The sequence below is a fragment of the Electrophorus electricus genome, chromosome 4 (assembly GCF_041902795.1).
Source record: "Electrophorus electricus isolate QZ-2024a chromosome 4, ASM4190279v1, whole genome shotgun sequence".
In the NCBI taxonomy this organism is placed as follows: Eukaryota; Metazoa; Chordata; class Actinopteri; order Gymnotiformes; family Gymnotidae; genus Electrophorus; species Electrophorus electricus.
Window position 1 is genome coordinate 10,765,260 of NC_137500.1, and position 17,241 is coordinate 10,782,500.

At 41.3% G+C, this 17,241-nt stretch overlaps 1 protein-coding gene across 2 annotated transcripts in view; it reads right to left on the reverse strand.

The window, feature by feature from the left end:
* Positions 1-1,972: 1,972 nt before the first annotated feature.
* Positions 1,973-17,241, reverse strand: part of deaf1 (DEAF1 transcription factor) — an 18,761-nt gene continuing 3,492 nt past the window's right edge. Inside the window, exons 2-13 of one of the 2 annotated variants that reach the window (XM_027021462.3) lie at positions 16,536-16,633; positions 16,135-16,264; positions 15,741-15,887; positions 15,437-15,576; positions 15,230-15,295; positions 14,817-14,855; positions 14,605-14,728; positions 13,866-13,994; positions 10,724-10,968; positions 9,200-9,265; positions 5,937-6,026; positions 1,973-5,572 (exon numbers count right to left, since the gene is read on the reverse strand). In XM_027021462.3, the coding sequence (XP_026877263.2) occupies positions 5,468-5,572; positions 5,937-6,026; positions 9,200-9,265; positions 10,724-10,968; positions 13,866-13,994; positions 14,605-14,728; positions 14,817-14,855; positions 15,230-15,295; positions 15,437-15,576; positions 15,741-15,887; positions 16,135-16,264; positions 16,536-16,633 (1,379 nt within the window). In that variant the 3' untranslated portion in view covers positions 1,973-5,467. The remainder of the gene's footprint in view (positions 5,573-5,936; positions 6,027-9,199; positions 9,266-10,723; positions 10,969-13,865; positions 13,995-14,604; positions 14,729-14,816; positions 14,856-15,229; positions 15,296-15,436; positions 15,577-15,740; positions 15,888-16,134; positions 16,265-16,535; positions 16,634-17,241) is intronic. The other variant, XM_035523730.2, reaches the window with a different exon arrangement.

Here is a 17,241-nt window from a genome sequence, read left to right on the forward strand (position 1 = left end):
CAGTCCATCACGGCTCAGCCTTCCTTGCTGTCCTATGGTTTAATTTATATATACCTGGTCTTTGACTCTACTCAACTCCCTTTTCTATGAACAAATCAATCAGCTTTCGTCAACTTAAATTTGGTCTTTTGGAGGAACTTTTGATTCCACCTAAAAAGCCAGAAGGATGTTTCTGGCACTCTTCAAAAGACCAAAAATAAGCCTCCAACTCTAACTCACAGAGGTGTCACCTCCTGAAGAGAAAAACGAGTAATAAGCTTTTCCCCCAGTGGGGTCTTGAGGAGCCTAAAATATGACAATGGCAACTAACCACACAACTGTACCAGCGGAAGCACTGAATGAATACAGGGGGTAGCAGGGAATAAAACCACCTCAGTATGAAATGTCATACGACAATCACGGTTACAGTGTGTCATTGCTAGCTGATGAATGAGACGACACCTTTTGTGCCCTCTCTCTGTGGTGCACAGATGGAAACTAGACATAATGCAAGTACAGGCAGGAAACATACACCTACAAACATACACCTTCTCATTTTAGTGGTTCAACAGATCACGTCAAAAGAAGTTATTGTCTTCAAAATTCTTTCTGAATTTGTCTTCAGGTAAATATCAATAAAGTTAACAGTTAAAAGAAAATGTTTCAGAATTACCTGGATTTCAGTGTAACTTGTACCTATGATGTCAAGCTCAGTGATTAAGGTACTTGACTAGTAATCAGAAGGATGTCAGTTCAAGCCTGACCACTGGCAAGTTGCCACTGTTGGGTCCCTGAGCAAGGCCCTTAAACTCAAGTTGTGTTCTGTCAGAATTGCAAACTGCTTTGGATAAAAGTGTCAGGTAAATACTTAATGATTATTGATAACTAACCAAACTCTTTCTGGAGCAGATGATCAGTCCACAGAGCAGTAATTTGGCATATTGTTCTATCCAAAAATTGCAGTTTATGTATAATTTTGGGATGTCTTGCATGAATGGCATGCTTCAATCCACAGCACAGCATTTTCAAGATTAGGGCAGGGCTGTTCTAAAATACAAAATATATTTGAGACACTGTTGATCCTATTTTATTGTCATGCTGCATAACCTGTTTATGTTTTAGAAACAAACTCCTGACATTCTGCTTTGAGATGATAAACAGGCCCATGTTTGGTGATATGCCCTTCATTAAATATATTGTTGTGTAGATCTACCTAAAATTGTAACTTTTATATCATCTGTCCACACAATATTGCTCCTATAGTACTCACGGACATAGATGTTATCGAGTGTAAGGGACATCTGCAGATCCTTAGCTATATTGCAAATATTGCAATAGAATTTATTGGTGCAGAACATGTAGCCAAATTTGAAAAATGAAAATTTTTATAGCATGGCAGGTCAAACCCATACCTGAACTCATCAGAACACCAGAATGTGTCTTTTTCCTCTCTAGCAGTTCACATACTTTTTCCATCAACTTTTTCTTACAAATGCAAAGTGAAGCCAAGCCAGATTTTCGACAACTTCAAAACACCAATGAAACGGCACTTTTGAATTCCTTTTGGCCCACGATGTAATATTTGTTGTCATGGAAACACTGGGTGTGTTCAGGGTAGTTTCTGTGAGTCTGGTTATGAGCGTACCACGAGGGAGCTGACCTTGACATGAGAGCATACATACAGAGGTAGAAAGCCGAGGGACACAGAGAGGCAGAATAAATTATAGTGGGCTCACGAATCGCCCACAGGTAGATTTGACTAGACAACCCTGGAGAGTTCCTCCTAAAACAGGCCCATAACACTGGCATACCTTGTGGCCAACATTGAAGTTTTACAATGTCATTACCTCCTTGGAATATACCATATTTACCTGTTTATTTGGATTTATTATAACTGCAAGGTGAGCTATACTAAGATGAGCGTAGAACACCAAGGTTATCATTAAAACCAAAAACTATATTCAGTCAAAAGCATTTCAAAATGGTACGAACAGCACTTTTTATTGTTATTTGCATCCTAGATCCATGGAACAATTCGACTACAAAGAAAACCTTTTACAAATTGTCCTTCTATAGTGCAAAAAGTGAACATTTTCAGGAAAAGGTACAAATGTAGTAATTCTCGGAGGTGCATAGTTCATCAGCTCTGGATTAATGTGGATGATGTCAGATGCATGACATTGGATGGCCACCTCAGGGGCAAGCCCAGGTCATCTCTGCAATGTGCCACAGCCATTATCTAAAAGCCATTTCAGGAATGCACTTTACTCTGTGTGTGTGTGTCATTTACAATTCAGAATTCCAAGAAAGAGGAAACACAAGGTCATGATTGTCTTCTGTACTGGTTTTGGCTGAAATTAGTAAGTAGTGCATGGCTTAATACTTGAAATTAAAAGATAATGGTGGAGTTGGTTTTTCTGTACCAAGCCAATACCAACATCTTGTATTTGAACGTCACCCGATATCAACACCAATGTGATAGTTTTTCATTAAAACCACAGTGGAGCTGTGGTTCATTTGTTTGGGGGAATTGTTTTGTGTGGGATGTATTATGCAGTTTTTACGGCTGTCATGCATGGATATGACAGATAAATAGAACTAAAATTGTTAACCCTAGAGTCAATGTTTCAGTGAGCTGATATTTCTTGCCTTGGTCATCACCTTCTTGGTTCTCAGCTTTACTGTACTGACCCTCAACACACACAAACACCCACACGGTATGTTTGTCTGTCTGTTTCCACTGTATACGACTGCCTCACTCAGTCCTGAAATTCCCATTATAGTTCATCTGCATTTTTTCTCATTACTGAATGCAACAGTAATACAACATCAACTTAATAATAATCTTATAATTGTTCTTCTTGTGTTCTTCAGCAGTAAATCAGCTGTTTCAGCTGTTCTACCAGATATGCACCAAACACACAGAGAAGCTACCTGTACTACGAATCTTTCTTCACTCGAACACTGCTGAAAACCAATAGAAATTTAAACTGATAATGTTTACATAATGGTTATTCTTTCTAGCAAAAAACAAACAAAAATCTACTAAATCTACAAAGAGTTTGTGAACATTATCTTATTCTCCAGCTTCTTATTCAAAATGTCAAATCCACCTTAAAACTCAGCAGACTAACAGCAAAGAGCAGTTTTCAGTTTTCATGCAGTTTGAATATCGCAAACCCAGAGAAATTAACTTTATGAATTTCAAGAAAGAAAGTGCTTTACTTTTTCAGTTACTCTTCCTCCTCTCCTGCTCCGTTTCTGTCAGGTTCATGGCCAAATTTTCTTTACTTGGCCTGGTTTTGCTTGGTGCACTGCTAGTCTACTGTCTACTGGAGTCTACTGCTAGTTAGCGATACTACAACAGCAACACTAGCCCATGTTGTAAAGAGGAGGCAAGGCCCAGGGTCCTGGCACCAAGAGACTAACCCAAGATGTGGGAAGGCAATTAGCACTGGCAAGCACTGCCTCGCATGCCTTAGACCAACTGTGTAAATAAATTCCAAAACACTAATCTGTTTGTACATGTGTGTTATTATTTTATACAGCTCAGTGGAACAGGTGGAAGTGCAGATTGCCTATCAGGCTGACACTGATTAAAGAGACACAAGTCCTAATAACAGAGCAGAGATTCTGTACCCGAGATACAAATGTAAATAACAACAGAACACTTGTTGTTTTCCTGTACTTTTGCTGATTAGTGTGGGTTGGTACAAAACCTTCATGAAACCTTTACAGCTCCACATGTCACAATAGTGTTCATTCTCCATTAGAACTTGTAGATTTTTTGCTTAAACTGACAGGCATGTGGCATCTAAGCCAATTAGAGTGCAGACAGCCACAGATGGGGAAGATAATGGCATGTGCTACAAAAGACAGAAACTCGACAATGGTATCAGGCACATTACAACAGATAAATAAAGGGATTCAGTCCTGTATGGGAAAATGGCAAATATTTTCAACAATAAAGCAACAATGATACAAGAAATTGTTGATGATTTGTAGTTCTTTGTATCTTGAATTTTACAGGTCACACAGTGTCAAAGCTGAATCCTGAAGAATGTGAAAGTGCAGGTTTTACTCCTGTCTGGTAGTTTGCGATAGTGACATAATAAAGATCTTAAATGGTCTGTGCATATTTAATACATACAGTTCATGAATTCAGTCTTGGGACAATAAACTCAAAGTTCACCAGTAACTGAAGTGTGTCAGTAATAAAATCAACATTACAGTCAATACTAATACTGATTATATTCAGACTAACTGGATAACCATGATGCATGAAAAAAATAAGATATACATTCCCATATAAATTCCTTTTCAAAAGGTCATAGGGTGTGTTGCAGCTTTCTGGGTGCTACTAATGTAATCATAAGTGCATGTCAGTATGAAGGTCTAAAATTCATTAATTTGAGTAATTAGGATGACATCATTACATTTTTAGGTCAAGACTAATTTGCTGTTCCACATTGCTAGGCCTGACATTTGGATTAGATGATGTACTTCACTGGCATGATTTCATTAAAACTCCTAACTGTTCGAACATTTCTTAGTTTAAATGGAAAGACACTATTTCACTGACACACAGTCACTGGGTCAGAGAAATCATGTACCATCTCAAATTGGAGAAGATTAATTTCATTGTCAGAGGGTGTTCCAGGAGGTTTTATACTATTTGGCATCCTTTTTTAACCTTTGTTGAGGGCACAGAAACTTAGAGTCACAATGTAACCTTTATTTTTGTCATTTCATTTTATTCATATGATCTATTTCTGCTTTGTCAAAGCCTGGCTGTAAAATGTATTTATTTGTGTATGAGTGCTGGGACTGAGGGGCTGGTGCTAAGGTTTCTTTTCCTGTTGGACACCTGTGTGGATATAATATGGAAAAAAATAATCTAACATCTTAACATTTATTTGAACAAAAACCTTGGCAAAGTTCTAATTTTTGCCAGTTGTGTTTATTAAGTCTTAATTTATTAAAATAGATGGAAAATATAGATATTGCTACCCTGTAAAGGGTAAAGTTAGAGTCCTGAAAGGCTACTGTTGATAGCATATCACAAACCTTCTGTCAGTTGCAGTGACTCCTGGTTTAGTGTGTGTGCTCTGAAAATGCCAATGACTATTGAAGTAAAAAACAACTTTAACCAAATCTATGTGAATGAGCTTTACAAGTGCAGTTAGAGTCATACAGAGGCATAAATATGCATCCATCGTTACAGCTGCAGCTGGAGTTATACAGAAGGGGAAATATGCATCCATCCTTTATGAGGTTGGTTCTCCTGCTTGCTTCAGTCTCTTGCTTTACACATGGACTTGCAAGTGCGCTTATGCACACACACTCACACACACTCACACATTCACGCACACACTCACACATGCATGCACACATGTCAGATCTTCAGGGAATCGAAAATGCACATATCGTCCTGATCCAGGCAGTCTGTGAGTGTCGTGTGGGGAGATGTGCTGTGTGGTAGAGGGGGCTAGGCTTTAACCTTCTCTGTGTCCAGGCTTGCTATGTGAGCCTCCTCGTGTGTGCCCACACCTCCACTCGGCTGAGGGCAGCTGTGCTGGTGATCCTTCCAGTCCTGCAAAGAGATATTTGAGAAGGATGCACCCAACCAACATAACCACAGTGCTGGATGTACACAGTTTATTATTTGGACAAACAAATCATTGCTTTGTATTTCACAGAGCTATGAAACATCATTGGATTGTGAGACATGTTACTGAGATTTACGGTGAATGTGTTCTTTAGGTATTGATGAAGACCACCAAGCATCAGGTTTTTCTGTAGGTCACCAGTAAGTATAATATAATAATTATAGAATATATAACCATATAATATTTTGTATAAATTATATGACAAGATTATGATATGAGGCTAAACCAACCACACAGGATTTAACGATGCAGGCGGTTGGTCTTTGACTCTGGAGAGGTGCTGCTCACCTTTTTCTGGCAGAAGCTGGAGCAGTAGTGGACTTTATGGCACCCTGCACATTCACTCGAAGCTTCACGGCCACAGTTCACACAGGTGTGCTGTAAAGGACAAGGCAAACACCTTTTCAGCTCAGACTTTTACACATGTAGGACAGGTAACAGCAGAAGAGATTTAAAAAATAGTCCTAAATACAAGTTCTAGAAATGAAAGAAAATGATACATATTTAGTGTATATACGGGATTAATATATAGAATTTACAAAATTTCTTAATATATGTGACCATATTGGGGATCACCAAACCCCCAGTTCACCCAAACACATCACATTCCACAAAACAACTCCCCAAACCCAGTTCACAAAATAACTCGCCAAACCCAGTTCACCCCACAAAACAACACCCCAAAACCCCAGTTCACTCCACAAAACAACTCAGTCAACATCATACTCCACAGAACAATTCTCCAACCCCTCCTCCGTTGACCTCCTAGCTACCCCCACACACAGAGCTGTGAGCTGGATAGGCATCTGGACTGCCATTCCTCTGTGCAACTGCTCCAAATACACATAACACTGTTTGTTTGTGAAGCACAAAAGGTCTTGTTTCTACAGCCTAAGGCTTTACACAACTACCTTTAAATAAAACCACAAACATTTACATTTTTTATGATTTTCTTTTGTTAATCTACCAACAATTCTTAAAATCATAAGACTGATCTCATAAATCAGATTTTCATAATCAGCATGTGTACTCTTGTGTTGTTGTTTCAGTGAAGATTTTGGCTTATAAGTTTCAGGCTCTTGCGTGCAATTCTGCCCCTATCACTTAACAGTGCACACTTAACTTATATATTTGGTGTTGTGGTCATTTCCATTGTACATATTTAGACTTTTAATCTTAGCATACTTACATAACAATTCCAAATTTTGGAGTAAAAAAAAAGAATTAATGTAATGATTTGAGCCCCATTTTGAATGCTTAACATTACCCATTACATTAATTCTCTATATACAAATTATAACTTGATGTTCCATGTGCAACACTAATTATAATACCATCATACACAATTTGGGAATTGTATCGATTCATTAGTCCCAAAATGAATCACATAGAATGGATACAGAATCACAACAGGACCTTGTTAACTAAATCAAATAGAATCCAGACACCAGGGCTGATACCAAGCTCTACACAGAGGCCAAAGCAGCAACACCTTATGTTTATGGTTCCCTTAATTTACAATATTTATGGAACTAGTTAAGATTAACACACTGTACACTTCAGCAATAATAAACCAGAACGCATGAAACCCCATATGTCTTTACTTCCTATCACCTCTACAGTGTTCTAATCCTGCTCATCTCATAATAGCCAATTTGTTCATAATAGCCAATTTGCTCACAGAAGACTATTAACACAGTGATATTAACACAATAAAATCACTTTAAATGTAAACAAATTTAATCACTACTTAGCGTTATTTATAGTTTATTACTACTGGAGGACCATAGTTTATGTTAAATATACAGTACACAACAAAAGTGAGTACACCCCTGTGCAATATCTTCTTAATAATTGCATTATGTCAAAGCTGACAATAGAATATTTTCTCTTATACACAATCAAAAATAAATACTTTAATAATAAATTCTTTAGACTTTATTGAAAATACAGGCTCTAAAGTAGAACACAGTGCAACACAACTGAATATACTTGTGATTTCTGACACAAAAGTTAGAAAATCTGTGATCACTGAAGCAAAATTTAGTACACCTGTGTTTTCCCATTAGCCAAATTGCATGACAAGGTTATTAAGAGACCTTTGAACAGCAGAATATTTGACCTATGGGCTGTGTCAATATGCATGTCTGTATCATGACTTCACATGGAAAATAATATCCAGAGGTATTGAAAAATCTGATTGTGAAACTTCTCAAACATAGAACAATAAAATCAGTCACCAATTAAAATCAGTCAAAACACAAATGCAGCAGTAATCAGAAGGTATAAAACAAGCCATATAGGAGCACTAATTTAAACTGTGGAGGCTGTCCTCATAAAATGATGCCACAGTGTGCTACTTGCCCAGTCTAGCTCTGAAAAACAGAGTGCTTGCTACAGGGACTATCAATGAAAAACAGAGTTTCTCTGACAGCTCAGGCAGTGTGAAGGACATTGCAATTAAGTCAGTCTCTAAAAAAACGCTTTGCTTGCTCTTTGGCACAAAACTGCAAGATTAAACTTTACATAAAACATGAACATGGTAAGAAGCCTAATGAATACTGGGGGCTCATTCTTTGGTCAGATGAGATCTAGGTAAATGTGTTCAGCTCAGATGGGGTCCAGCGTGTTTGGGGTAAACATAGCCAGGACTACCACAGTGAACGCCCAGCTCAGATAGTGCAGCACACTGTGAAATGTGATGATATGGGGCTGCATGAGTGCAAAAGGTGTTGGGGATATGACATTTATAGGTGGTAACATGAATACCTGTGGATATACCAAAATACTGGATGACTCCCAGTTGCCATAAGCTTGGCAGAATAGGAATATTCCAGCATGATAAAAATCCAAATCTCACTGCCAAAATCATACAATAGTTTCTAATGAAGAAAAAAGGTGAAAACTATCACCTTCCAAAATTAAAGCTAAGTGCAAGGTAGAGCAACACAAACCCTCCACCAAAGAGCAGCTGAAAAAATAGTCTCTAATGGTAGAACATCTCTCCAGAAATATGTGCAACCCTACTGTTCAACTTACAAATAATGCAATTACTGTAAATTGATCCATTTGTAATTCAATGAACATTTAACTGATTTTGCACAGGGTGTACTCACTTCTGTTGTATATAGTATAATGGTAGTTAAGCACCAGATCTAATGAAGGTAATGAGAAAATGCAGGTTTCTTTGTAAACTCTACTGTTATAGTGAACTAAAGCAGTCAGCTGCACTACAGGACATCAGAACTATACCAGTCAAGCCCCCTGTAGTGACGACAAAAAGGCATGACACGGCTGTGAAGAGACATTTGTCTTATGAAGCTTCACAGAAGCATATTCCTTGTATCAGGAATAGATTGGTGTTTGCACACTCACACAAATACTGGCAGAAATACACACAGACACACTCTTGGTTTCAGAAATCTGAGTTCAAAGACAAATGTGGGAGACAAAAGTACATAAAAGAGAAAGACTGGGGGAAACAGAGACACAGAGATGCAGAAAGAGGAAAAGAAGGTGAGAGACAGAGAGAAAGAAGTACGCCCACTTGCCTTGATGATAATTTCAGTAATCTTCCCCTCTGGGTCATCAGCAAGTGACAGCTGGCTCGGAAAAGGCTGAAGGAGAGAAGCTCATGATTGGCCCACTTAGTGATGACAGACCCAGTAAAAGGTGATGATTAGCTTTAGTGATGAGAGATCCACTAAGAGCTGATGCGGAGGGGAAATGGCATTGTTAAGCATCACCTTCACATTCTTAGCACATATCACAAGGTGTCTCTGTAGTGGTGAACTGAGCTGCCGTGGTACACTAGTATGAGAATAATTTCTGCACAGAATGGTAAAAGCTAAGCTGCACAAGACTACAATGCTGCACGGTTACTTCCATATTAACAGTTAAAGATTTTGTCTTTCCATCAGGCTGACTCTAAAAGACATTCTATTTAGGAAAATTCCCACAACATCAAAGTCTAGCATTCAGCACTGCACATATTTAACTGATGCTTTTATCCAAAACAAGTTACAATTATGACTGAGTATAACTTGAGCAATTGAGGGTTAAGGGCCTCAGGGGCCCAACAGTGGGGCTTGAACAGCAACCTTCTAATTACAAGTCAAGTACTTTATCCACTGAGCTACTACTACTACTACTACTACTACTGCAGTCACATTCACCCACTAAATGCAGTGCAAGTGATTCACAGGAATTTCTCTAGTTCCTCTAACATACTATGATCATGAATTTAAATGTAAAATCTTTGTTAATGGTACTGAAAAACCACAAATTTAGTAAAAAAGTATGGTATCAATCTTTTTTTTTTCTGTCTGAAAACTCCTCCTGTAAGTCAAAGCACAAAATGACTCTTTCCTCATGTTTATACTGGTCTTTGGTTTTAAGATTATTATTCATCCTTATAATAATAATGATACATCAATTCCACTTGCTAAAGGTGTTAGAATAATTGTTCGCTAAAGTAGCCTTTGTCTAGAGCTTTTTCTTTCAAGCAGTCTGGGTCACACTACTGACTTAATGAAGGATTCTGTACAAGACTTTATCACTACAAATGAATAAATGATTAAGGACCCAGTGAACTGGTATACTGAATTATTTTCTTTAGGGAACACCAGCCACTTGGGCAGGTCACCTTGGAGTCCCAGTGTTCAAAAGCTACACACAAAGCTGGCAAAGCTGTGTACCAGTCACAACTTCCCGCTCATCAGCCCTGGCAGTGGGTCAGAGATGGACCCTCTCAGCAACTATACTAGAGCTGATCTGTAAAAGGGACGCAAGCTATTTTTAGAGAGGTATTAAAATACTAATGAAAAAATGTTTTAACTCTGTTCAGACAATCAGAAACGTGTGGTTACTTAAATATTCCTTTAAAACTCTTTAAAAGATCAATATATTTCATACTTGCAGATTTAATACTATGCACTTTTACACTGATCTGGAAATAGTTTTGCAGTTTCTTATCCAAGAAAGACTGGGCTTCTGTGAGGAAAGGAAACTGATCCATGCTCAGCACAAACCTCTTCCCCGTGCAGCGGCGGTGCACGCAGACGCATGATACTTACGTCCTTCCTGCAGCAAGCGCTCTTCTCCAGGCCTCCAGAGCCGGTGCCAGACGACTGGCTGGCCTGCTTGGCCTGGGCGATGAGGGCCCGGAGATGCTGCGCCGTGTGGAGCAGAGCGTTGGCCGTCTCCTCCAGGTAGAGCCAGGTGGAGCGCTGCTCACCCGCCTCTGCTCCGCCCGCCCCGGCTTTAGGCTGCACCATGGTCTGCTGAGGGAGGACGGCCAGTGCCGGCAGTGTGGCCAACACTGCAAAAGGAACAGAAACGTGTGGAAGAGCACCGATGTTTAGGAGCAGCAGTGGTGGAGCTAACAGAGGGCAAAGGGAATATAAAGACAGGCTCTATTAAGCTGCTTTGTTGGGCCTGCAGGCTGTGCTGAAGGTTGGTTGCAGGTGACTTGTCAAAAAGCATAGCACTAAACATTTTATCCCCACCACAGATTTCAACAGTTCCTGATTTATCAGCCCAAGGACAAACCTCACACAGGACAGATCTTCCCATTAAACCTGCTAGTATGTGGTGTGAGAGTGGGGAGGGGACCTAAATGTTCTAGCAGTGTTCCACATTTCAACAGTTTATCACCTCAAACCATAACATAATTCATTACAGACCCAGACACGGGGTTCCCTATAGCTGTGCGTCCTACGCAAACAACTTCTCTCCGCCTTAGTGTAGAGAAGTGCTGTCCAACCCAGTCCTCAAGGACTCTGGGCTAACCCTCATTTTCATTCTGTCCTTGTTCTCTACTGAGGGCAGCAGCTACCGTGGGGCTCCTGCACACAGAGACACAGCTGGCCTGGCGTGCCCAGAGAGGAATAATAACCACAGCATGTTACTTTAGCTCCCTGTATTATTCTATACCTGTGCTTATAACTTTCTGACAGAAGCTCAGACATATGATCAGCTCCACCCATGCCTGCTGTAATTAAAGGTCATTTAGAACACAGGTAGTGTAACGGTAATGCTTTATTTACATGTCCAGAGCCTCTTCACCAGCTATGCTATCAACCAAGGCTCTGCTTGTTTTCCTGAAATTGGGCTGCCCATTCATGATGAACCTATCGGGCTTTGGCTATGACCTATGTTTCCAGATCCTTAAACAAATCAGGCACCTACAAACCAGAACCCACTATCACATGCACATTAAAATATCAATTAAGAAATGAGAGTCAAACAAGTCTTCAATCAATATGTACACTATTATGTTTGACACTTGATCCCTGTTCTTAGCACACAGAGAGAGGAGCAATATACACTTTGAGACACTAGATCTGTTATTGGCTTGTAATTACATTTAGGTTTCCTGGCTATCTCCGCCATATAAAGGAGCGGGTTCCAAAATGAACAACTGGGAGCTAAACACTAAGGGAAAAAAACATTTCTGCTTTTTCTGTGTTGCTCTGCTCAGAAGAGCTTACATAGCTTGGTGCATGTACTCTAGGACGTTCTACAGGGCAGCGGATACACTGCAGCCTAGGAATGCACCTGAAAGCTGTTCCTGAGTACAAACTGGTTAAAGATTAGTAAAATCTGTAGTATTGATAACGTTAGATGTTAACGGTTCCACTATCCTTATAGTTAGAAGTTATGGAATTTATAGAAAAGTCGCGAGCATAATCTTGACTCCCCAACTACCTCTTTCTCTGAGAGGAGAGTGAGAGATATGGGGCTGTGTTTATACACACACACACACACACACACACACACACACACACACACACACACACACACACACACACACACACACACACACACACACACACACACACACACACACACACATGGGCAAAGTCAGCTTCAGTTACAAGCCAAGCCAATCTGATCATATATATCCAATAATGTTCTTATTTGTCTTTTCCTTGATTCCAAGGCATTTTTCACAGGTGGCCACGTGGATTAACTGGCCCATGGCAATTGAATCAGCATTCTGATTAAAGCCAGTGTAGAGAATATGTAATGAAACCTGCAAAGGAAGATGACCCTGGCAGATCACATGGTCTGTAGCACCTGATTCCACAAAATTCTGCAGTAAAAATTAAGGAAAAGGAATTTGGTAGAAAAGTATTAAACATTACTAGCAATTAAGATCAGTTGCATGTCTAACACTACCATGTACATTTTAATGGCAATTAATGTGCCTTCTTCCGGTGACAATTCAAGTAGTAATAAAATGACAATTATATTCTTTAGTTATAATTAATTATAATTTAGTTATAATTATAAATAGAATTATTTATATATCCAGTAACATAGCCAACACATTTCCAAGTTCATAGTTCATTGTCTGCAAGCCTGGCAGCCATATTTTCTCACTGCAGAGTAAAAGGCAATAGTGTGAGCTGGTAGAGGTGACCTGAGAGAGGCCGTGTCCGTGTGTCAGGCCCCCAGCCAAAAGTGAACGAGAGGGCATCAGTGCTGTGTCAGGCTCACCATGCTCAAACATCAGGAGACACCTGCCTGAAGGGCCCTCAGAATCAGGCCATGTCAAAACTGTCACTGAGAGTTTAGGGCAGGGGGCATGGAGAAGGATGCATGTAGAGCTGAGTTTGGTGGGAGTTTAGAGAGGGAGGAACATGGAGAAGGATGTATGTGGAGATATTTGGATAGCAGTGGGCTATTCTGGAAAAAAAATGATCCAGTTATTTGTGTGTAAAAATTTGCCTGTATAGCCTGTCATTACAATGACAGGTGGTAAGCTAAAGTCACATCCTGAGGAAGAACCAGCACACTGATTGATTACCCAATTATTTCTCCATTCAATACTCTTGCCAAAACACCTTTCTCTTTCCGAGACTCGTACAGCTGACTGAGAGGTACAAAACAGATCAGTTTTGAACTGAGGACGGGTGCACTGGTGTCACGTACCTAAATGCAACCTGCAATTACAGCCATCAGGATGGGGCTAGCCCCTGAATTGACCCAGCCAGGCGGAGAGACTCATTTTTAAATCGGGACTCTTCCCGTAGAGTCAACAAACCTCTAAGGAGAGCAGGACATATGCATGTACAAGCATGAAAGTGGCCATAGATGGTGAATGGCCCCAAGGGCAGGACTGTTCTCTTGTCACACCTCAATTAATGAAAAGGTGTTGCGGGGGAGATGTATATTTGCACGCATGCTTGTGTAAAATTGGCCATCACCCACCTGCTGTGTTGCTGAAGACGTCTGGCGGGGCAGGACTCTCTGAGATGATGGCGGTCGCATCTCCTGTGGCTGCTCGGTCAAAGGTCAGCGTGCTTGACGTAGTGAGTTGACCTGATGGGGTTACCGTGACTGAAGACAGACACAGATGCAACTCTAAAGATTTTGCTTTAGCTATAAAGCAATGCTGCAGACACATGAGCTAGTTCCTCTTGGCAGGGGTTACTAAAGGAAACATCTTTATGTAGAGACACAGGTAGGGGGTAGGGGGGTAGAGAGGTCTTCTGTTGTGTCAGGAAACATCTGCTCCCATTCTTGTGTTATATGTCAACACTCTCAAACGACAAAAGAATTGTAGGTTTTTTTTCTCTGATTGAACCAACAGGATTCAGTGCTTCTCATACCAAAAGGTTAGTGTAACTGTGACCTCTGACTTCTACTTCCCACCTCACTCCAAAAAAGATCAACACAAACAAGAAAAACAAACCAAATAAAGTCAAGTGGTACTCTTCCCTCCCTGCATGTCAAATAAAACCAGAAAACAAATGCAGACTGTCAGGAGTAAGACTAACAATTCTGCTTAAACAGATCAGAGCCCTGACGGAGACAAAATATCGGGTGGCTTCTACATCATAAACAGAAGAAGCCTGTGTGTGTGTGTGCGCGTGTGTGTGTGTGTGTGTGTGTGTGCATCTGTGCCTGGTGTGATGTCACATGAGAGCAGCAGCGGGATCACACTCACACGTGGCCCCTGGAGCCAGTGCGATGCTCTTAGCCGGAGGGGTCTCCTTCTTCTCTGGAGAGGCCGGAGGCTCGCTATCTTTCTTGCGCCTCTTGTAGGGGACGAAAAGTCGCACGGGGCCCGTCTGCGGGAGAGGGAGCAGCCGTGTATCAGACACGACCGTCACTGAGAGCGCAAAGCAGCACATTAACAACAGAGCCGTCTGTCTTTACCATGGACACGCTGTCTCCTCCGAACGAACCATCCTTGCTCTGAATGAGGGGAGGACAGAGATAGCAGAATGAGGAGAATAGTGAGTCTTTAAATAACAAAATGGACAGACAGGGCCTGAATGAGCCACTACCAGCAGCTTATGTTGGCCTGAACCCCCATCTACTACAACAAGAGAAAAGCTTAGTGTAAACTGTCAAGGGACTGCTGGCCTTGTTATCTCTTGAGATTTTAAAACCTGTGATTTACAACCTGGAGTTGCTTAGAAGTTCTCCGTTCTCCTTGCTAAAAAACATTCAGACGAACAAACAACAACAAAACTGATTTACCAAATGACGAGAAAACTGCTAAACCCTGCATCCCTGACAGTCTGTGTATTAATAATGCAGAGAGGAAAAGAGGCCAGGACACCGACCATAGTTAGGTCATCACAGCAGGCCGCACAGGTACAGGAGGCAGCGTGGGGGTTGAGGATGCGCTCCTGTAAAAAAAACGCCAACACGCGATCACAATTGCATCCTCACAATCGGCAGCTGTTCTTCTATTCCAAAAACATTTGAAACATCAACTGCTTCTGGTTGCGGACCGTGTGAGGGTGAGAACACACTGTTCCCAGTCCGACCTGTATAAGGCACTGTAGAGGTCGGCCAGCATAGCGAATGCTCCTCTTCCAGTCCTTACTGCTGGCCCTCCCTGAAAGTCCCTCGAACTCCGTGGGAGTGTACCACTTATTGTTGTGCTTGACACAATGCCCTTTGCCCCCTGATAGCAACGTGTACATACATATTCAAAGCGCACACTAAGATACATTCATAACAATACAGTGTATTACATTCTTTATTTGTACACAGATTACTTGAGGCTCGATTACAAGACTGGCCCCTCAGTCGATAGTGCTCTGGTGCCACCTAGTGGGCAGAGGATACCTGAACCCAGTCTGTTTTTGTAGAGGATCCCGCTAGTGTTCCTGCATCGGACCGGCAGTTCATTGTCATACACAGACGGATCCCAGTTATACTTGGACACATCTTTGTCATGGCTCGCAGTCAGCGGGGTAGAGGGAGTCTGAGATCCTAGAATGGTGTTCAAAAGTTTTAAGCAATGAGGGGAGAGAAGCACCAAGTTTCCTCATAACAGAAACAATTATATGATAACATTAAATTATAGCTACAGGCTTTCATCAAGAACTACTACAGGGGTTAGTCAGATAATTATTTGATCTTTATAATAGTTGCACATGAACCAGTTCCCTTATCTATGTCTACACAAAGGCAAGTTCTACTGCAAACTTAAAACAGCCACCCAGCCACCCACCCCCACCTGGAGTCATGGGTGCAGCTGCTGCCTTCAGGCCTGTGGCATCCACTATACTCCCATCTGTGTGCACAACGATCAGTGTGGCCTTCTGTGTGCTGAGACTGTCCCTGATCTGCAGGGTGGTTCTGCCTGACTACACACACCACAAACAGCAGTCAGAGACATGGTACACTTCTTTAGTCCTGTAAATGCATTGTGTTCTGTCACCATTATTTTACAAAAACATCGTTGGTGCTGGTAGGTCCAAACCAGCAAAAGAGCAAATCTTGCTTACCGGACTTAAAACTGGTAGTCAGAAAATTAAATTCATACCTCTGAATTTGATGCAGTTGATTATTTGCATCAATTCCAAATAAGAAAAGGGACACTTTTAAGACTTTGTTGAAATCACCCCAAATACTCACAAGCACATGCTCAGGGATAGAGGTTGCTGCGGCGACAGATGTTGAGAATACATTGTCGTCTGCAGTCTGGACACCTCCAACAGTAACTGTAGTTACCTCTGTGAAGAGAAGCAGGAGAGACCTTACTTATAGCTGGAAAACTAAATTTGACAATCAAATTATTCTCAAATCAGTGGGAATGTACACTCAAACAGGCAATGTGCACCACAAGATACTTTTTCACTCAATCACTCACCCCAAAACCCCCTTCCACCACCCACCCCACCCCCAAACCCCACAACCCTCACCCACTCCACCCTCTAACCCCTAACCACCACTCATTCTACCCCCAAACCTTGTAACCAACACCAACTCTACCCTCAAACCCCCTAACCACCACTCACTCCACCTTCTAACCCCTAACCACCACCCATTCTACCCTCAAACCCCTAAACACCACCCACTCCACCTTCTAACCCCTAACCACCACCCATTCTACCCTCAAACCCCCTAAACACCACCCACTCCACCTTCTAACCCCTAACCACCACCCATTCTACCCTCAAACCCCTAAACACCACCCACTCCACCTTCTAACCCCTAACCACCACCCATTCTACCCTCAAACCCCTAAACACCACCCACTCCACCTTCTAACCCCTAACCACCACCCATTCTACCCTCAAACCCCTAAACACCACCCACTCCACCTTCTAACCCCTAACCA